We start from the raw sequence: 19,998 nt of genomic DNA, 5'->3' as shown, positions 1-19,998 counted from the left end.
CATATGATAGATTCTCTGTGACCTGAACATCGTCAACTGACACGACTCTGGAAGGATCTCCGATACACTTACGGAGCATAGACACATGAAAGACTGGATGTACAGACTCCAAGTCAGAAGGCAATTCTAACTCATATGCTATCTAGCCCACCTTGCGTATGATCTTATATGGTCCAATGTACCGAGGGATAAGTTTTCCTTTCTTACCGAACCTCATAGCGCCTTTAATCGGTGATACCTTTAGGAATACCAAGTCGTCAACATGAAACTCCAAGTCTTGTCATCGATTATCCGCATAAGACTTCTGACAGCTTTGAGCTGCTAATAGCCTTTGATGTATAAGATTAATCTTCTCGATTGCCTGTTGTACCAACTCTGGTCCTACTAACTTAGTTTCCCCAACATCGAACCATCTTATAGGCGACCTACACTTCCGTCCGTAAGGAGCTTTGTATGGAGTCATCTGAATGCTGGAGTGATAGCTATTCCAGCTACCCCTGAAGTCTATCACATAGGCTCGTAACATATCCTCAAGTGTCTAAATAGTACGCTCAGCCTGACCATCTGTCAGGGGACGAAATGATGTGCTAAGACTTATCTGAGTCCCCAATCCTCTCTGGAAGGACCTCCAAAAATTATTTGCAAATTGAGCACCTTTATCTGAGATAATAGATATATGGACACCGTGAGTCGTACTATCTCTTTAATGTAAAGCCTGGCATAATCCTCTGTTAAATACGTAGTCCTGACAGGCAGAAAATGTGCTAATTTTGTAAGTCTATCAACAATACCCATATAGAATCGAACTTACACTGGGTACGAGGTAAGCCTATGACGAAATCCATATTAATTACTTCCCATTTCCAAGTAGGAATATCTATAGCCTGCAATAATCCACCGAGTTTCTAACGCTCAATCTTAACCTGCTGACAATTAGGGCACTGAGCAACAAACTCTGTTATATCCTTCTTCATTTCGTCCCACCAGTATATTTCCCTGATATCGTGATACATCTTCGTCGCTCCTGGATGAACAGAATATCGAGAATATTGAGTTTCTCCCATAACCTACCGGTGCAGCCTTGCAACATTAGGGATAAATAATCGTCCTCGATATCTGAGGACTCCATCTCCTAAAATCTCAAATGGTGTCTTCTCCTTCTGAGGGGCTGTATCTCTGTAATGAGCTAACACATGATCCTCTTACTGGCGTTCCTTCACTTCAGTTACTAAAGAGGATGTTGTTGTGTCTTGAATAGTAACTCCGATATCACCTGAGTCCAGTAATCGAACTCCAAGACTAGCTAGCTGATGAATCTCATAGGCCATTCCACTCTTCTTGGGCTGTAAATATGACAGGCTACCCATAGATCTACGGCTGAGGGCGTCTGCTACTATATTCGCCTTCCTCGGATGGTATAAAATATCAACGTCATAGACTTAGTAGCTCTAACCATCTCCTCTAACATACAATTCCTTTTGCTTGAAGATATACTGAAGGCTCTTATGATCCATATAGATATCAACATGAATACCATACAAATAGTGTCTCCACATCTTTAGTGCATGAATTACCGCGGTTAACTCTAAATCGTGGGTTGGTTGAATTCTGTAGCTTTACTTGGGCATATTATTTCAGGTAAAGGTATCCGGGTTGATACTCAGAAGATTGAGGAATTGAAAACTTGGCCTAGACCCACGACACCGACGGAGGTTCGTAGCTTCCTGGGTTTGGCAGATTATTACAGGAGATTTGTAGAGGGATTTTCTTCTCTTTCAGCACCATTGACCAAGTTGACTCAGAAGGGAGCTAAGTTTCAGTGGACTGATGCTTTTGAGTGGAGTTTCCAGGAATTGAAGGACAGATTGGCTTCAACACCGATTCTGACACTCCCAGGGGGAACCAATGGTTATGCTATCTATTGTGACACTTCGGGCGTTGGATTGGGTTATGTATTGATGCAGCATTACCAAGTTTATCATGACCCAAGCCAGAGGCCCACGACTGGCACCCAGGGTCTACTCAACCGAGCACCACGTACCTTATCCTTGTTTATTATCAAACTTATCACGGGCCATTACAGGCCATTTCTATATATATAAGTAACAATATTAGAACTTAACTCGCATAAATAATTCAAAAAAAAGATTTATATAGATACATAGGGGCCGACAAGGCCGTCGACATGTCATACCCAAAACTATACACAAGATACTATCTGCAAAACCTCTAAGAAAACATGACCATAATATATATAAATCGAGACAAGGCTCTCGACGTCCTCATAAAACAACATAACATATACAGAACCTGACTTGCCAATACTCCAGGAAGAAGTGGAGCTCACCAACCAAAAGCTGATATCTGGAGGCAGCCTACTGTGGAGGGTCCTCGCCTCGTCCTATATGAGAGCCTCGATCAGACACACGTCGAAGCGGAATCTTCATACCCTTATTAGCTACCTTCTTCCTCTTGGCCCGACTACTCTCCTCTTCCTATGCATATCCCATGACATACACAAACGAACCTTGATTAACAGATTCCCAAGACTGGACTATCTGGCACCTCAGAAGAGCTGGTGTCCGTAAATACCCTGACATAGTTTTGAGCCTGAGGGGAACCCGACTGTGCCAATCTGTGCACCACTCCCCTTATACCCTGATCAACGGGCCCTGATAATGAAACTAAGGGCCTTGGTGAGGTCGAAACTCATCTCACCCCATTTGCTGCCTGCAAAATTGAAACTACTCGAACGGATGACTCATATGGATCCTCGAAAGGATCCTCCTCAATAGAACCCATGATTTCCGATGGGTCTGACTCCATAGTGTAACTTATATCTCCTTTTAACACTTTCATAGACTTCTGACCCATACTAGCGGCTTAAGCCTGTCGTCTAGTAGTAATAGGCATCACTAAGAACATAAATAAGGTAAAACTTAGAAGTGAATACTTACGACTCAGTTCTATCGCACAATCTAGATCAGAAAGAAAAGTAACCATCCTAAATATCCTGTAGCCTCCTGTATATAAGTATGGTGCACAACACACCCATAAACAAGACTTTACTAGACACAGTCTGTAGACAACCCTAGGACAGAACTACTCTGATATCACTTTTCTCACGACCCAAACCTACTGGCCATGACGAGTGCCCAAGTCCTACTTATCGAACACCCCTAAGCATGCGTCTAAGATATAAACATGAATTAAGGGTAGGTCATGTATAACATCTGTTAATAAACTACTGAATCACGTGAATAACATACGTGAGAAAAACATACCCAAAATACATATATACATATACATGCGCAATACGGTAGGGCGAGTCGACAAGGCTGCTATAGACAACTATATATCTAAAACTAGAAGCCAACAAGGCCACATACTATCCAACTATACATGACTGTCTACGGACCTCTAATAGAGTGTACAACTATATAAAGGATGGGACCGGGCCCCGTCGTACCCATATCCACATACAAAAATAGCGTATCAAAATTAATAACAGCTCCGGATCAAGTGGAGCACACCAACTCTCACTGAGTTAGGATCCTAAGAAGAGGGACCATCAGCCTGTCTACCTGCACCTGCAGGCATAAAACGCAGCGTCCCCAGGCAAAAGGGATGTCAGTACGAATAATGTACCGAGTATGTAAGGCGTGAAAATCAGTACATAAAAGACATAAAAGAAACATGGAGTAAAGGAATCCACCTGTAAGTCTAAATAGCTCTGTGAATCCTGAAACATTTATAATATCATGCATGTGCATATAAATGTCATATCATGCATAGGTATATGCGTACATAACATCATCAAGCCTGTGAGGGCATCCCATCATATCATCTCGACTTTTGTGAGCGAAATCATCAACGTATACCATCTGATCAGGTGGTGGTACGTATATAACGTCGTAATCTTTTCTCATACCCCATATACATATAATATACGCGTATACAACGTCATCTGATCATGGGTCAATGTACATGTATAAATGATTGCAATGCATAATGAAGTAAGTTAATAAGATCTCTCAGAATGTCATAAGATCAATATGCCTTCGGATAAACCTTTATCAACTACGTATTTTTCTGAGATATGCACCCCTAGTGCTTTTATGAAAAGCGGCATTTATGAAAGTTGTGTGTTTGCTCGTTTCATTTGTATAGTATGGATCATGCCAAAAGGAAAGAAGGGATAGCTTTAACATACCTCAAATCCGTCTTTGGTTAACTTAGCGTTGCTGCTATTAATGGAAAGAGAATGCTACTGCTATGTTGGAAAGGAATTAGTATTGTTACTATATCTCAAATCACAAAATATTGAGCTGAAGCGAAGAAGATCAAATTAGAAGGTGATGCCTTCATAACTCACGTTTTCACTACCTAATACAAGGTATTGCATATGTATTCCTTAAGCCATCCATCTCCTAAAGTGAGATAAGCTACATATGTATATATCACTCCCTCCTTACACGTGGGATCCTCCCCCTTCCACTCTTTCCTTAATTGATGACACATGGTCATCTAATAAAATATAACCATAACATATATAATATGATAACCCCCCTTACATGCACCCACATGGTTATTTTTCAATTAATTTATCTAATTCATTTGATAAACAACTCATCACATTTCTATTATTAAAAAAATTCATAAGTGCTTTATAAATTTAAACTATACTAATATATCATAAACATTATGACATCTAGAAAATATATGCTTTCAAATTATAATTTTTCCATCCAAATATCAAGAGTACAATTTTTGTACTATAAGTTCTTAAAATGGTAAAAAGATAATTTTTTTTTCTTATTAGAAGATAAATTCTACCATTATAATAAAAAAATCTCATTTATAAACTTTCTCATATCATGTGTATAATTTAAATCCTATCCAAAAAGTAGTACTATTAATAACTATATAAAATCATATTTGCCAAACTATTAGAATAATTGACGCACTTAAAAGAAAATATCATATCAAGGCAATATATATATAACGGTTTCGAAATTCTTCAAACTTACGGGGTCCTATATCTATGACCTCATGTACGATATTAATCTCTTCCAACTCACATGGTTTTACTACGACATATCCAAACACTAAGGTACGAGGTGTTACATTATATTGGCGAAATTTATTCTCTTGATTTGTTTAACTTCTAAACCTTCCATCATGTGCTATACATGTTTTAAACACTCATACTTGAGAATTTTCTTGCTCTCTGAGCTCACCTCGACTAACTTATGATGAACTGAACATATAAAATTACGGGATGTAACAACTCAGCCCCATACAACATGGCCGGTCTAACCACCGCTCTATAAAACTTACCTTTGAGTAGCAGTGGTACTTTCTTGTCACATAGGACTCCAGATGCTAACCTCCATTTCATTCACCCTACCCCTATACGGTGTGTGACATCCTCGTCGATTTCCCCATCTCCCTAGATAACTGACCCAAGGTACTTGGAACTACCTCTCTTGGGAATGACTTGCGATCCAAGCCTCACGTTCATGCCTGCTTCCCTCGGCTCAGCACTGAACTTGCACTCAAGATATTCCGTCTTAGTCCTGCTCAACTTGAAACCCTTAAACTCAAAGGCCTGTCTCCAAACCTTCAGCCTCTCATTAACGCCGCTTCGCGTCTCGTCTATCACAACTATGTCGTCAACGAATAACATACACCATGGCACCTCCCCTTGAATATAGTGTGTCAGTGCATCCATCACCAGGACAAATAAGAATGGGCTGAGCGCAGATACTTGGTGTAACCCCATGACAACCGAAAAATGCTCAGAGTCGCCTCCCACTGTCCTAACCTGAGTTTCATCATACATGTTCTTAATCACCCTAATGTAAGCAACCGGAACACCTTTAGCCTCTAGGCATCTCCAAAGAACCTCTCTAGGCACATTGTCATACGCTTTCTCCCGATCAATAAACACCATGTGCAGATCCTGTACTGTAACACAAAGAGAGTCTATGATTTCGAAATTTTATCCATATGTATGCCCATTAGTCTATGCAAATACATACGTTTTAAGTGCCAATCTCCAATAGTAATCTGAGTCATTTTACCAATAGTAGTATTGCTAAAATTTGGCTATGGAAGCGTATCACTTTCTCCAGAAAACAGCTCATCATTCGTATGAATGCTTCTTCCAGTTCAGAAAAGATCAGATGCAACTCCAGAAATCACAATGGATGAATCTCACTCATTGTCTGATTTCATGGCAGAGTAGTTCAGAAGCTACAAACTATGTAACCGTTGCGACTTGCGACTGCAACTAATGGAAAATGGGATATGTGGAATCATGCAAGACCCTGGAAGCTTGCAAATATCTCTGTAACTTTGTAACCAAGAAACATTGATACTTCTTGGTTGATGCAATTAGAGGTCGAAGATCAATTAAGCTATATCTGAATCTTTCTCCTCTCGGATAGCTTTAAAAGTCAAATTCATGCAGAAGGCACAGATGAAAAAGCAGTATCTTTTTATACTGAGTGAATCTTATGAACTCATTCCCATCTCACACATGAGGAGAGAGTAAAAGAATTACTAGGGTTTCAACATCCAGTTCAGTTTACAGCAAAAAAACTAGCTGTTCAAGCTTTATCAATTTGCATCTACACAAGGGAAAGGTCACCAGCAGGGATAGATCTCTTAACAAGCTTTGCCCAAGACTCGTTGGTTTCCGTAATAATCGTAAGTGCATAATCCTGTGATTGAAAAGGAATAAGATAATCAGCAGGGTCATGCAAAAAAAGCAGAACAGGCAATTCTAACTATGCAAAGCCAGGTAGCACAGGCTTGTCTAACTGGACAAAGTTTTCTAGTCTCCTTTGTTTTACGTTCGTTTTGGAGCATTGGGAGATTAAATGTTTGCAGAAGTACTAAATACAATTACTTCACTCATTCATGTCATTATGTGCTAAAAATGATTCATTCTAACAGGAAAACACATGCAAGATATTATTTAATTATTCACTGCAGAAGAGGGACTGAGAATTTATCTTCACGTGGAATAACTTAAAGGCGATCCTCAAATGTGGAGGTCAAAATTTTGCTTAGCACCAACAACCATTAGAAACTTAAGAACGGTCTCTTTCAATGCATATCTCAACACACTAATAGATACACAGAAAATCAGAAACAAGGATCTTCAACAAATATTTACAAATTTGCCCAATATTTCATCAGTATGAAGAAATCAACATAGTAATGTTGAAGAGGGTACCTTGTTAGCTGGCTTGTTTCCAAGTCCAAACTTGTTAGCAGGCTTTCCGTCAGGGATCTTATAGTCTCTAAACCAGTCCCTGATAGCTGTCAGAGTGCCCTGAAAAATTCACAGGATCAGTTTGAGAATATTGACAAGTTAAAAGAATCGAAGATCTCAGGACATATAAACAAAGTACTGATTTATCTCATTAATAGCTATCTTAGTCATGACTTGAAATAACCATTTTGAACCTACACTGTTAAAGGCTATAACAGTGTTGGCTTTTCGAAAGGCACTGAAGCATTACTTAAGCACAGTATAGAACAAGTTTGCCTCTTTATTGCAGTTAATGTTCAACAGCATTTGGTCACTCCATATGAGATAGCAAAATAAAATCAAGGAACCTCACTCAGCAGCCAGAACGGAAATCTCTTCAGTAAGTGTTCTTAAGAACAACAGCAAGCTTTGATAAATCAGAAGTAATCATTACTACTACACTAAATAGAGTGGAAAAACATGCACAAGATACGGATGCGGCTCAACCACAATTTTCTGTCAAAACTGCCCAACCATCTATACAGCATTGACTTTTTTAAGTACCACAGTTGAGAACCTCCAAAGTTTCATACCACGTAACTGATTTGATCCAGTAGGAATTTAAACTAGTTGCAGGTATTGATGCACTAAAGAATGGAAGGAATGCAGTTCAGTAAAGGTCATAAAAAAGGCATGGAACACTAATATCATAGAAGTTCAGGATCTGGGTAGAGGAACCATGTATGGACTAGGATACACTTTGAGAAGTGCATGTAGTTACTTCAAGTAAGAAGACGAAGCAGCCTCACTTAACAAAGAAACTCTGCAATGAAGATTTCTCCTCATGCAATGTGAATGGATCATCAAAAGCAATGGGACAGTTTTTGCACGATGCAGCAATGTTTGTGGAAATAACACAAAGCCTTGAGGATTGTTGTAAAGACCAGATTTCTTGCCTTTTCCGCGTGAATATATGGTATGTGTACTTGCCATGCTCTGCTATTCTCTTATTCATCGTACTAATATTTAATAAGGAGGCTATTGCCGATAATAGCCAAGAAACAATAGGGAGCAAGATTTGGTGTTCATCTTCATACTTCTCCACTTGTTTTGTGCAACTTAAATGGTGGAACTTCACATAAGGACTGGTGATTTTACTTCAGACGAACTAGGCCTCCTTCAAGCAAAGATTCATTTGAGAGAAGAAGCTGTATGGTTGAGATTGCGAGGAAGGGTTAGAGATTTGCTGGAAGGATTCGTCCACCAGCAGTTACAAGAGGAGTTTTGCCTGGATAATTTTGACCATTATGTACTTGCTTTAAACTCTCAGTCCAACAAAGTATGCAGCTAATTTCTGAAATCAGCAAGGTCACTCTTGTTATGCATAAAAGTTACTTCTTTCTATTATTTCTATTGCTGTTCTTAAGGCAATGATCATTGACCAACTTTTCAGACCTTCTAATCACTGGTTACTATTGAAGAAGTAAATTATGGATAATTTAACTAAACCAAAGAACACAGCCATAAACATATAAAGGTGAAAAATCCATAAAGAGAAAATATTTAACAGGACACATATAACAGCACAACAAAAAGAGTGCCAGACAATGATGATGCATGAAGTTTTGTAAAATCATCAGCAGTCTGAGAGTAGAGAAGAGTGAAAAACATAAGAGCCTTATTGCATTCAAGCATACCGGAAAATGTTTCTCCACATCATCAATATCATTGACAAGTGACGCTCGGGGATCATCTAGGGAAATAGCAACTATTTTCCAGTCAAGTTCTCCTTCATCAATCATTGCCAAAGCAGCTAAAGGTTTGACCTTCAAGACCTGGCCAACTTTAGCACGGCTTTCCCCAATCTCAACAACATCAACTACATACAAATTAGTCATCAAGAAAGTTAATCAGCTACACCGTCCTCTAAATCATTTGTTGCCTTTTTTATGGATGGTTAGAAGAAAGCTCGTTTAACAATTTATGGGTGATGAAAATATACCAGGGTCATTATCTCCAAATGCCCCCTCAACTTCAGCATTTGCAAATAAAGGGTCTTCCCAGGTTTGAGGAAGCAATCCATAGTTCCAATGAATATTATATCTGAGAATGGTACAAAGACGTGCATCAAATCAAACAAAGAACCAACATGACATCATGAAAATAATCATTTCATGCAACTATCATAACAGAATATGAGCGAAAAGCTATTAGTCTTATCAGCCAAAAATTGATGATTGAAATGTGTCTGTCAATGTTTAACAACAACCATTAGGCAACAGACTAAACCCTATTGGTCCTCAGTAGTTAACTCACGTAGCACCAGGCCACAGGGAAACTGATGGGCCAAATAGATTAGTCCACTTGACACAGCAAGATAGTAACAGATCATACTAAAAGTAAGTTGGGAAATAGTGACACAGAATTGTCTTACGGATAGTATCTAAGTTTCCCCTTCTTTGTGTCTTGTTTAATTGGAGTGTACAGCTCATCTGTTGCAACTTCCATCTTTGCACTTGATTCTTTAGGAATTTCAGCAATAAAATTGAAAACACCATCACCTAAATGCAGTGGTATGTCATGCCAAGGGGACACCTGCAGATCACATGAATGTGAAAACAGTGACCAGAACTAATATGCTCATGTGGACTATAGAGTTCAAAATTATGTTGACAAGTGAAAGTTAACAAAAATGAAGAACCTTCAGGCATTATAAGAAATAAAAAGGGCAACCCGGTGCACGAAGCATCCCCGTTCATGCAGGGTCTGCCTTGGAGTGCCATGTAGACATCCTACCCTGATGCAAGCATTAGTGGCTGCTTCCACGGCTCGAACGCGTAACCTATAGGTCACACGGAGACAACTTCACCATATAGTAAAATTATATGTGACATCATTCTTTTCCTTCTTTTAATTGGATTTTCTTTGTTGCTTCCTCTTCTCTGCATCTTCTTAATCGAGACAATGTGCAAAAAGTTTAACTTTTATAAACTGATAGCGTTAAGAACTTCTACTATAGCTATCTTGTAGGCGTGAATCAGTAATTTGGAAAATCTGCTACAACAGATTAAAGTACACCAACATATAACTTCCCTGCACTGTCAGTATATACTTAAATCCATGTGCAAAGACTCAACATTTCACATGAACAAGAATGACAGAACAAAGCTCCAAATTAAGCATTCAATCCGTGAAATTTTTTCCAAAAAAAATCATTTTTACTCTCTCCAAGTCTCAACATAAGTAGGACGCAACAATACACGACTTTTAAAATTCTGAATTCATCTTTTTTTGGAAGTAAACTCGATATTACGAAATGAATAATATTCCAATAGAGTGATAAATATACCCAAGGAGTTACCGATTCAAAGTCAAATTGAACGAAATGAATGCAGATTCATATAGTAAACTGTAACTAGTTCGGCATTGACATATCTAACTGATTAATTAATTGATTTTTGAGGGAAGTATTAACCTTTTTGCCGGAACCATCAACGAAAAAGACACGGTAATCTAAAGTTTCGGGCAGGCCTTGTTCTTTGATTTGAATCTGAGGATTGTAAATAGCAGTGCAAGTGAAAAGTCGGCTCCTGTGTGCAGCAGCAGACCCATTGCGGAAACAAAGGTTGAAACTATTGGGCTTTTGGAGAGGAATTTTAGATGTAAGAGAAGTTGTTAGAGTGTTATTGGCCGATAGCATTACTCTTGCAGCCGCCATTGTTGCCTTTGCTGCTGTTTACAGTGAAGAGAAATGGAGAACTGAAAAGGCAATAGCAGTTGCTATTATCACTGATTTAACTAGAACCACAGGCCAATGTGCTCAGACTTGGTTGGTTTGGTGGACTTGGAATAAATTTATACTAGTAACACTTTCTCTTTTTTTTTTGGAAAACAAAATCATTCAAAATCTTTTTCAAAAAATAAAAAAGTAAATACACAACAAAACTAAAGATATTTAACAGTTAATATATTTACATAAAAAAATTAATTCTATATACATAGTGTAATTTGGCAAAGGGGTTTCAAATAAACCTTCTTTCCCCACTCTAGCTTCACCCATGTTCTAAATGTATGATATCATTTTATTCTTATATAAATTTCATACAAATTTCATACTAATTCATTTTAGAAAATTTAATGTAATTTTTCTATTTTATCAAAATATTTTTTAAATTTTTCTTCCACATTCTTTAATGTAAGTAATTCAAATTAAAAATCATAACTACCTTTTTAGTCAAATACTCAAATATTGTTAGTATGTCACATAAAATCAAAAGTTCACATTTATATTCACAACTTACTAAAAATACCCACATATAATATAAAATGTAAAAAGTGACTATCTATTATCACTCCACTTTTAATATTCACATTTTAGTACCTCTAGCTTATGCCTTTCTTGTATTTTCGTTTTTATCATTTTCCTCTTTAGTTCTTTTTCCTTAATGCAAAGTGGAAATTAGTGGTAACACAACATAAAGAATTGAACAAAAAAATAGGAAACAAATCATAAAGAAGACTTTTATTATAATGGTAACAAAATAAAAGAGATACGTAAATGATTCTGAGAATCATAAGAATCGCAGCCCAATGAGATAAAATATTGTCAATCTCTTGTAATAAATACTTACCTTAAGCTACGGTTCTAAAAACACAAATCCTTATGTTACTACAAACCGACGCACTAGAAATTGCAAATTGCATAAGAGGAATAGTTTTTTCAAAATTAGGGTGCTAAATTAGCTTATGTTATAGTAAATAATTTTTTCAGAAGATTTAAATTATTTATTATTACTTGGGTTTTAGTAGTATATTTACTCGCTCGATGATTGGAAGAATTGTTTCTACCTCCTTAGGGAACTGTTTGGCTAGTAAAAGGCGAGTAGTTATGTTAGATATTCTTAGGGCCCAATTATATTTATTTACTTAGTTGTATTATTAGGCCCAATTGTAATAGAGTAAGATATTCATTTTGATTTTGAGTTGTAACTACCCGACCCATATTGTTTCTGTATATAATAGAGGAGATCCGACTCTAGAAGGTTTGGATGCTCATTTTACATTTTACACAAAATATCCCACCTGTGTTCTCTCTCTATCTCTCTCAGATTCGAGTATCGCATTTCACAATTTCGAGATTACAATGAGTTGTACATGGTATCAGAGCAGAGTTCTTTAGTTTACCCGGGTGATTTGAGCAGAGTTCTTCAGTTACATGGGCATCTATTATTTTTCATTCTCGGTAAAAAGATCGCATTTTTCGTTCGTCGAAATTTCATCGGATTTCTGCATTTCGCCGGTGATTTCTTACAATTTCCTCTTGATTTACATTGTATTTTGTTTGTTCTTTGTTACTTTGCTGAAATTTGGTTGTTCCGATCACTGTATTATTACAATAGCGAAACCCTAAATTTGCGACAACCCTAGATTCATCTCTTTCATTATGGTTTCTCCTATTGCTGATAAGTTTCATTCTACCTCTTCTGATCATTCCGGTTGTAATACTTCGTCCGATGATACAATCGATCACAATCATCCCCTTTACATTCATCCATCGGATAATTTGGGGGTTTCACTAGGGAGAAGTATTTTTGATGGGACTGGATATAGCGACTGGCGAAGGAGCATGCTCATTGCTCTTTCTGTTAAGAATAAGTTGTATTTCATTCAACCTAATTGTGAAAGGCCACCTCCAAATTCACCTTTCTCCTGTCAATGGGATCGATGTAACAATATAGTAATCTCGTGGATTCACAACCTTCTTTCTCCAGTAATTCGTAAGAGTGTCCTTTATTGTCAGCTTGCCAAAGATGTTTGGATGGAATTAGAAGACATGTATGGACAGCCTAGTGGGATTAGAGTTTATCAGGTTAAGAAAGAGCTTGCTTCCATGTCTCAGGGCTCTATGAGTATTCCTGAATATTATGCGGGGATGAAGAGTGTTTAGGATGAACTCAACACTTTGAGTGTTCATGAGTGTTCATTCTCAATCTCAATGCACTTGTGGGGGTGGTAGACTAGATATTCACAAACGCGAGGAGGATCAACGGTTGTATCAATTTCTGATGGGCCTGAATGAAAGTTATGGCAATGCTATAACTAATCTACTTATGATTAGCCCTTTACCTACCATTAACAAGGCATACTCCCTCTTGGTACGACGAGCGTCAAAGAGAGATCCAACCTCCTCCTCATTTCAAATCAGAATCTGCTTCTTTCTCAGTGAGATCTCAGAGGTTTTCTCATCCTAGAACCTTTTTTTATCCCAGGAGGCCCAATATGGTGTGTAGTTATTGCAACAAACTCGATCATACAGTGGAGAAATGCTATAAAAATATGAATTTCCCCCAAACTTCAAGTTCACCAAGAGCACTAAAAGGTCTACTGCCAATGTCCAAACTGAGCTAGATGTTTCTAAGCAATTTGCTTAGCCTGAGACTAAGTCTTCCACTGAGACACTAACTTCTAATATGAACAATGCATCCACTACTTCAGTTATTCCAGGCTTGACATATAAACAATGCAGCCGACTCCTTTCTCTGTTACAACGATAACATGTCTCTGATTAGTTGTCCACCTTTGTTCCAAATCTTACTACTTCTGCAAACTTTGCAGGTATCCTTAGCTTCTTTTCTTGTAATAAGCCTGAATGTTTAGTTAGTAGTTGTTTGTTGTGTAAGGTTGATAAACATTCTTGGATTTTAGACTTTGGGGTCGTTGATCATATGACCTCACACAGTAATCTCCTCCTAAACATTAAACCTTTGCCTATTCCTTACTTAGTAGCCTTGCCTAATGGTTATAAAGTCAAAGTAACATGTGTTGGAGATTTACCTCTGTCCAATGGAACTACTCTGTCTCATGTCCTTCTGGTTCCTAATTTTCATTTTAATTTGATATTTGTACACAAGTTGGTTTCACAATTGCATTGTTTGCTGATTTTTAGTTCCTTTGCCTGTTTATACAAGACCTTTCCATGAGGAAGCCTCTGGGGTTTGGTAAAACACAGCATGGCCTTTACATCTTGCACCTACCTCCCTCAACATCATCTACTTCCTATACTACTTCTATTCAACCATTTGCTTTTACCTGTTCTCATAATTCTGCTTTACATGCTTTTGATAAGAAAGATGTTAAGTGTTATGTTTCTTCTGTTCTATTTATAAATACTTCACATCTGAAAAAAATGGACACTCTTTGGCATAGTAGATTGGGACATATTCCTTTTGTTAATCTGAAGTCTATTTCTTCTATTTCTTCTTTACTTTCTCATAAACAGGATTTTATTTGTAATATTTGCCCAACGGCAAGGCAAACTAGACTACCATTTTCAGATAACACAATTCACACCAATTCACATTTTCAGTTAATTCATGTTGACACTTGGGGCCCCTATCATGATCCTACACATGATGGGCGCAAATATTTTCTAACAATTGTTGATGATTTTACAAGAACTACATGGACTCATTTACTAAAGACCAAATCAAATGCTTTTCCTATTCTAAAAACTTTTATTGCTATGGTCCACATAAAATTCAATTCTAAGGTACTAACTGTGAGAACTGACAATGCCTTAGAGTTGGGATCTGGCCCTTCTAACTCTTCATTTTTTGCTGAACATGACATTATTCATCATACTCCATGTCCCTATACCCCTCAATAAAATGGGGTTGTGGATAGGAAGCATAGACATTTACTTGAAACATCCAGTGCTCGTCTTTTTCACTCTAAGGTACCTATAAAATACGGGGAAGGGGGGGGGGGGGATGTGTACTCACTGCTACTTATCTGATCAATAGATTTTCTTCTACATTTCTTCAGAATAAATCTCCTTTTGAGTTGCTTTTTGGTTCAACTCCAGTTTATTCTCATATGAGGGTGTTTGGTTGCCTTTGCTATGCTTCTAAGCCTCATGTTCATAGAGATAAATTTACCAGCAGGTCTATTTCTGCAGTTTTCATGGGATACCCTTTTGGGAAGAAAGGTTACAAATTTCTTAGTCTAGATACTAAAACATTTTTTGTTTCTAGAGATGTTATCTTCTATGAATCAATTTTTCCTTTTGCTATGCTATCCTCTACTTCTTCCTCTTCCTCCATATTTTCTCCTACCATTTTTGCTTATGGCAATGATATTCCTTCACCTCCTCCTTCTTCTTACCCTGTTTCTGCACCTACTTCTGGTTCTTCTCCTCCTTCTGCTCTTTTTCTTTTTGATTCATCTACTTCTAGTCCTTCTTCTTTGTCACGACCCCAAATTCCCTTCGTAGGAAGTCGTGATGGATCCTAGTCTCTAAGACTAGGTAAGCCTATCAATGCGGAATAATAATAGAAATATGAAATAAATAAATCTGTAATTCACTTAATTACAACTCCCAAAACCCGGTAGAAATAAGTCACAAGCTTCTAAGAATTTATCCTCAATGTATCTATATATTAGGGTCTAAGGAAAAATAAGGAAGCAACATAATAATGATAGAAGGGGACTCTGGAGTCTGCGGACGCTGGCAGATATACATCGAAGTCTCCGTACATAGGTAGCTCAATGATGTCTGGACTGATAGGATGTACCTGGATCTGCATAAAAATATATGGAGAAGCATAGTATGAGTACACTATAGCGGTACCCAGTAAGTGCCAAGCCTAACTTCGGTAGAGTAGTGACGAGGTCAGGTCAGGCCCTACTGGAAATAATAAAGGTATAAAAAAAAAGTTTAACAATATAATAAAATAAAATGACAATGGAAATGAATCAAGTAATATGTCACCATTTAATAATAATAATAAAAAATAATAGCAAATAATACCTCGTGGAAACAAAACGGAATTTCTTTTCAACTTTAAGAAAATCACAATAATAATCAAAGGCAACTGCGGTCATAAATCAATATCAACAAGGGCACTCCCGAGGTACCGTCTCGTAGTCCCAAATCATAAATAAATTTACAATATCTCATTTCCTTATACCACCGCGGGAGCCTTCATAATTTATTTTAAAGAAAATATTTTTTCTGAAATAGCTTCCCATGTTTTATCCACCCTTATCACACCGTATGACTTCTAGTAGATTCCCCTACTAGCCACGCGTATCAATCCACCCTTATCTCACCGCATGCGTTTCAACACCCAAACCTTATACCACCGCATGCGTATCAATATCACAATATATCACAATTTGTACCTCAAGTGCCCAAATATTTCAATTTTCCAAAATAAATTAACAACAATATTTTTCCATAATAAAGAGCTCACGGTTCATGCCAAAATAATTAAATGATAATATTTTTCCACAATAAAGAGCTCACGGCTCTATCACAATTAGTACGAAAATCTCACAAAAAAATTCAGCAAATATAATATTTCACAAATTTATGACCTTGTTTTAAATATCAAAATTCTTAATGTAAAATAATTTTTTTAATAATATTTAAATTAAAGAAATTCCACCTTCAAATAATACACCGAATAAAAGAAATCAAGTTTCAGCTAACAAGTAAAACAATTAGCAAGAGAAGGTCAAGCAAATTTAGAGTATATAAATGAGATCAATGATGAAGAATATAACAAAATAAAATAATTGAATTAATGCGCAACAGTGATCTACACAATTTAAAAATATAATCTTTCACATTTAGCCCGTGTACACACTCGTCACCTTGTATACACGACTTTTAACACATTACAATTATCACATAAATACCAATCCTAGGGGAAATTTCCCCCACACAAGGTTAGACAAGTCACTTACCACGACTTGCTCCAATTTAATCAAGTAATATGCCTTTTCCTCGACTTTCTGACTCCGATCGACTCGAATCTAGTCATAATTAATTCGATACAGTCAACAAAAATTATGAAATCAATTCCATAAGAAAATACTATATTTTTCAATAAAATCCGAAATTAACTCAAAAATCGCCCGTGGGGCCCACGTCTCGGAATCTAGCGAAAGTTATGAAATATGAACACTCATTCAACCACGAGTCTAACCATACAAAAATAACTAAATTCCGATAACAATTCGACCCTCAAATCCTCAAATCTATCCAAGAGGGTTTTCAAATTTTTCTAACTTAAATCACCAATTAAATGTTAAAAACAGTGATGGATTCGGGTAATCTAACCAAGATTGAGTTAAGAACACTTAACCCTTTGGTTTCTCTGAAAATCTCCCAAAAATTGCCTCAATCCGAGCTCCAAATCGTTAAAAATAAAAAATGGGACGAAGTCCCATTTTCTGAACTTAAACATTATGTCCAGTGGTTTCTTCTTCGCAAACGTGACCCTTGCCTTGCGTTCGCGAAGCACAAAAATATTTTGCCCAACTTTCCTCTTCGCGAACGCGACCTACGCTTTGCGAACGCGAAGCTTTCCAAACTCAGACCTTCGCGAACGCGTCCCTTACCTCGCGAACGTGTAGAACAAAAGACTGGGGTTCCCAGCTGCCTCACTCTCCTTCGCGAACGCGATGCCACTCACGCGTTCGCGATGTACACACTGCCCTACCCTTCGCGTTCGCGTCCTCTCCTCCGCGAACGCGTAGAATAAAAATCTCACCATCTCAGAACACTCTTAGCGAACGCGAGGCTCCTCTCACGAACGCGAAAGAGGAAACCAGAAAAATTGCAGCTGCACATATTAGTTATCTCACCAAGGCCAAAAAATGATCCGTTAACCATCCGAAATATGCCCGAGCCCCTCGGGACCTCAACTAAATATACCAACAAGTCCTAATACATCATACAAACTTAGTCGAGTCTTCAAATCACATCCAACAATATTAAAAACACGAATCACACATAGATTCAAGCCTAATGAACTTTGAAACTTTCAATTTCTACAAACGACGCCAGAACCTATCAAATCACGTCCGATTGACCTCAAATTTTGTACGCAAGTCATAAATAACATAATGGAGCTATAAAAATTTTCAGAATTGGATTCCGACTCCTATATCAAAAAGTCAACTCGCCGGTCAAACTTCTAAACTTAAATTCTTATTTTAGCCATTTCAAGCCTAATTTAATTACGGGCCTCCAAATAATTTTTCGGACACACTCCTAAGTCCAAAATCAGCATGCGGAGCTATTGGAATCATTAAAATTTTATTCCGGGGTCATTTACACATATGTCGATATCCAGCCTACCTTTTTAACATAAGTTTTTAAACTTTGGAACTAAGTGTTTTAATTTATTCTAAAAAATACATCGGACCTGAACCAATTGCCCCATCAAGTCATATAACAGTTATAAGGTACAGAATGAGCATTAAATAGTGGAACGGGGCTACAACTTTTAAAATGACTGGCCAAGTTGTTACATCCTCCCCCTATTAAACAAACGTTCATCCTCGAACGAGTTTAGAATTATACCTGGAGTGGTGAAAAAATGAGGATAACAGCTGCGCATATCATGATCGGTCTCCCAAGTCGCCTCCTCGACCGGATGACCCCTCCATTGAAACTTCACGGAAGCAATGTTCTTTGACCTCAGCTTTCGAACCTGCCTGTCCAAAACAACTATTGGTTTCTCAACATAAGATAGATCCTTCTCCAACTGAACTGAACTAAAGTCTAACACATGAAACGGATCGCCGTGATACTTTCGGAGCATAGAAACATGGAATACCGTATGAACTGCAGAGAGACTAGGTGGTAGTGCAAGTCTGTAAGCCACATCTCTAACTCTTTCAAGAATCTCAAAAGGTACAATATACCTAGGGCTCAACTTGCCCTTCTTCCCGAACCTCATCACACCTTCATAGGCGAAACCCGGAGCAAGACCCGCTCACCAACCATGAATGCAACATCACGAACCTTCCAATCTGTATAATTATTCTGTCTAGATTGGGCTGTACAAAGTTGGTCCTGAATCAATTTAACCTTTTCCAAGGCATCCTGAACTAATTCTGTACCCAATAGCCTAGCCTCGCCCGGTTCGAACCAACCCACTGGAGACCGGCACCTCCTACCATACAAGGCCTCATACGGAGCCATTTGAATGCTCGACTGGTAGCTGATGTTGTAAGCAAACTCTACAAGTGGTAAGAACTGGTCCCAAGCACCCCCAAAATCTATCACACACACGAAGCATATCCTCAAGTATCTAAATAGTGTGTTCGGACTGCCCGTCCGTCTGAGGGTGAAATGTTGTACTCAACTCTACCCGAGTACCTAACTCACATTGTACTGCCCTCCAGAACCGTGATGTAAACTGCGTACCCCGGTCAAAGATGATAGATACTGGTACGCCGTGAAGTCTGACAATCTCGCGAATATACATTCGAGCCAACTGCTCGGAAGAGTAGGTAGTCATCGCAGGAACGAAATGAGCTGACTTGGTCAACCTATCCACAATCACCCAAACTGCATCAAACTTCTGCTAAGTCCGTGGAAGTCCAACAATGAAATCCATAGTGATTCGCTCCCATTTCCACTCCGGAATCTCTAACTTCTGAAGCAATCTACCTGGCCGCTGATACTCATATTTTACCTGCTGATAATTGAGACACCGAGATGCATACTCCACTATGTCTTTCTTCATCCGCCTGCACTAATAATGTTGTGTCAGGTCCTGATACATCTTTGTAGCACCCGGATGAATGGAGTACCACTAACTGTGAGCCTCTTGGAGAATTAACTCACGCAAACCATCTACATTAGGCACACATAGCCTGCCTTGCATCCGTAATACACCGTCATATCCAATAGTGACTTCCTTGGCATCACCGTG

General features: G+C 38.0%; 2 protein-coding genes across 2 annotated transcripts; one reads left to right on the top strand and one right to left on the bottom strand.

Annotated features, from left to right (window-relative positions):
* Positions 1-6,485: 6,485 nt before the first annotated feature.
* On the bottom strand, positions 6,486-11,098 carry LOC104103165 (soluble inorganic pyrophosphatase 6, chloroplastic-like). Its single transcript, XM_009611052.4, has 6 exons — positions 10,740-11,098; positions 9,699-9,859; positions 9,267-9,367; positions 8,962-9,143; positions 7,247-7,345; positions 6,486-6,728 (listed from the first exon to the last, which is right to left on the bottom strand). Exons 1-6 carry the CDS (start codon positions 10,980-10,982, stop codon positions 6,636-6,638), a joined length of 879 nt encoding a protein of 292 aa, XP_009609347.1. The 5' UTR covers positions 10,983-11,098; the 3' UTR covers positions 6,486-6,635.
* Positions 11,099-12,707: 1,609 nt separating this feature from the next.
* On the top strand, positions 12,708-13,211 carry LOC138899731 (uncharacterized). Its single transcript, XM_070186422.1, has one exon. The coding sequence runs from the start codon at positions 12,708-12,710 to the stop codon at positions 13,209-13,211; it is 504 nt and encodes a 167-aa protein (XP_070042523.1).
* The last annotated feature ends 6,787 nt before the right edge of the window (positions 13,212-19,998 follow it).

This window comes from Nicotiana tomentosiformis, chromosome 10 (assembly GCF_000390325.3).
Source record: "Nicotiana tomentosiformis chromosome 10, ASM39032v3, whole genome shotgun sequence".
In the NCBI taxonomy this organism is placed as follows: Eukaryota; Viridiplantae; Streptophyta; class Magnoliopsida; order Solanales; family Solanaceae; genus Nicotiana; species Nicotiana tomentosiformis.
Note: the sequence above shows the minus strand (reverse complement) of the source record. Positions and strands in the feature narration are given on the sequence as shown.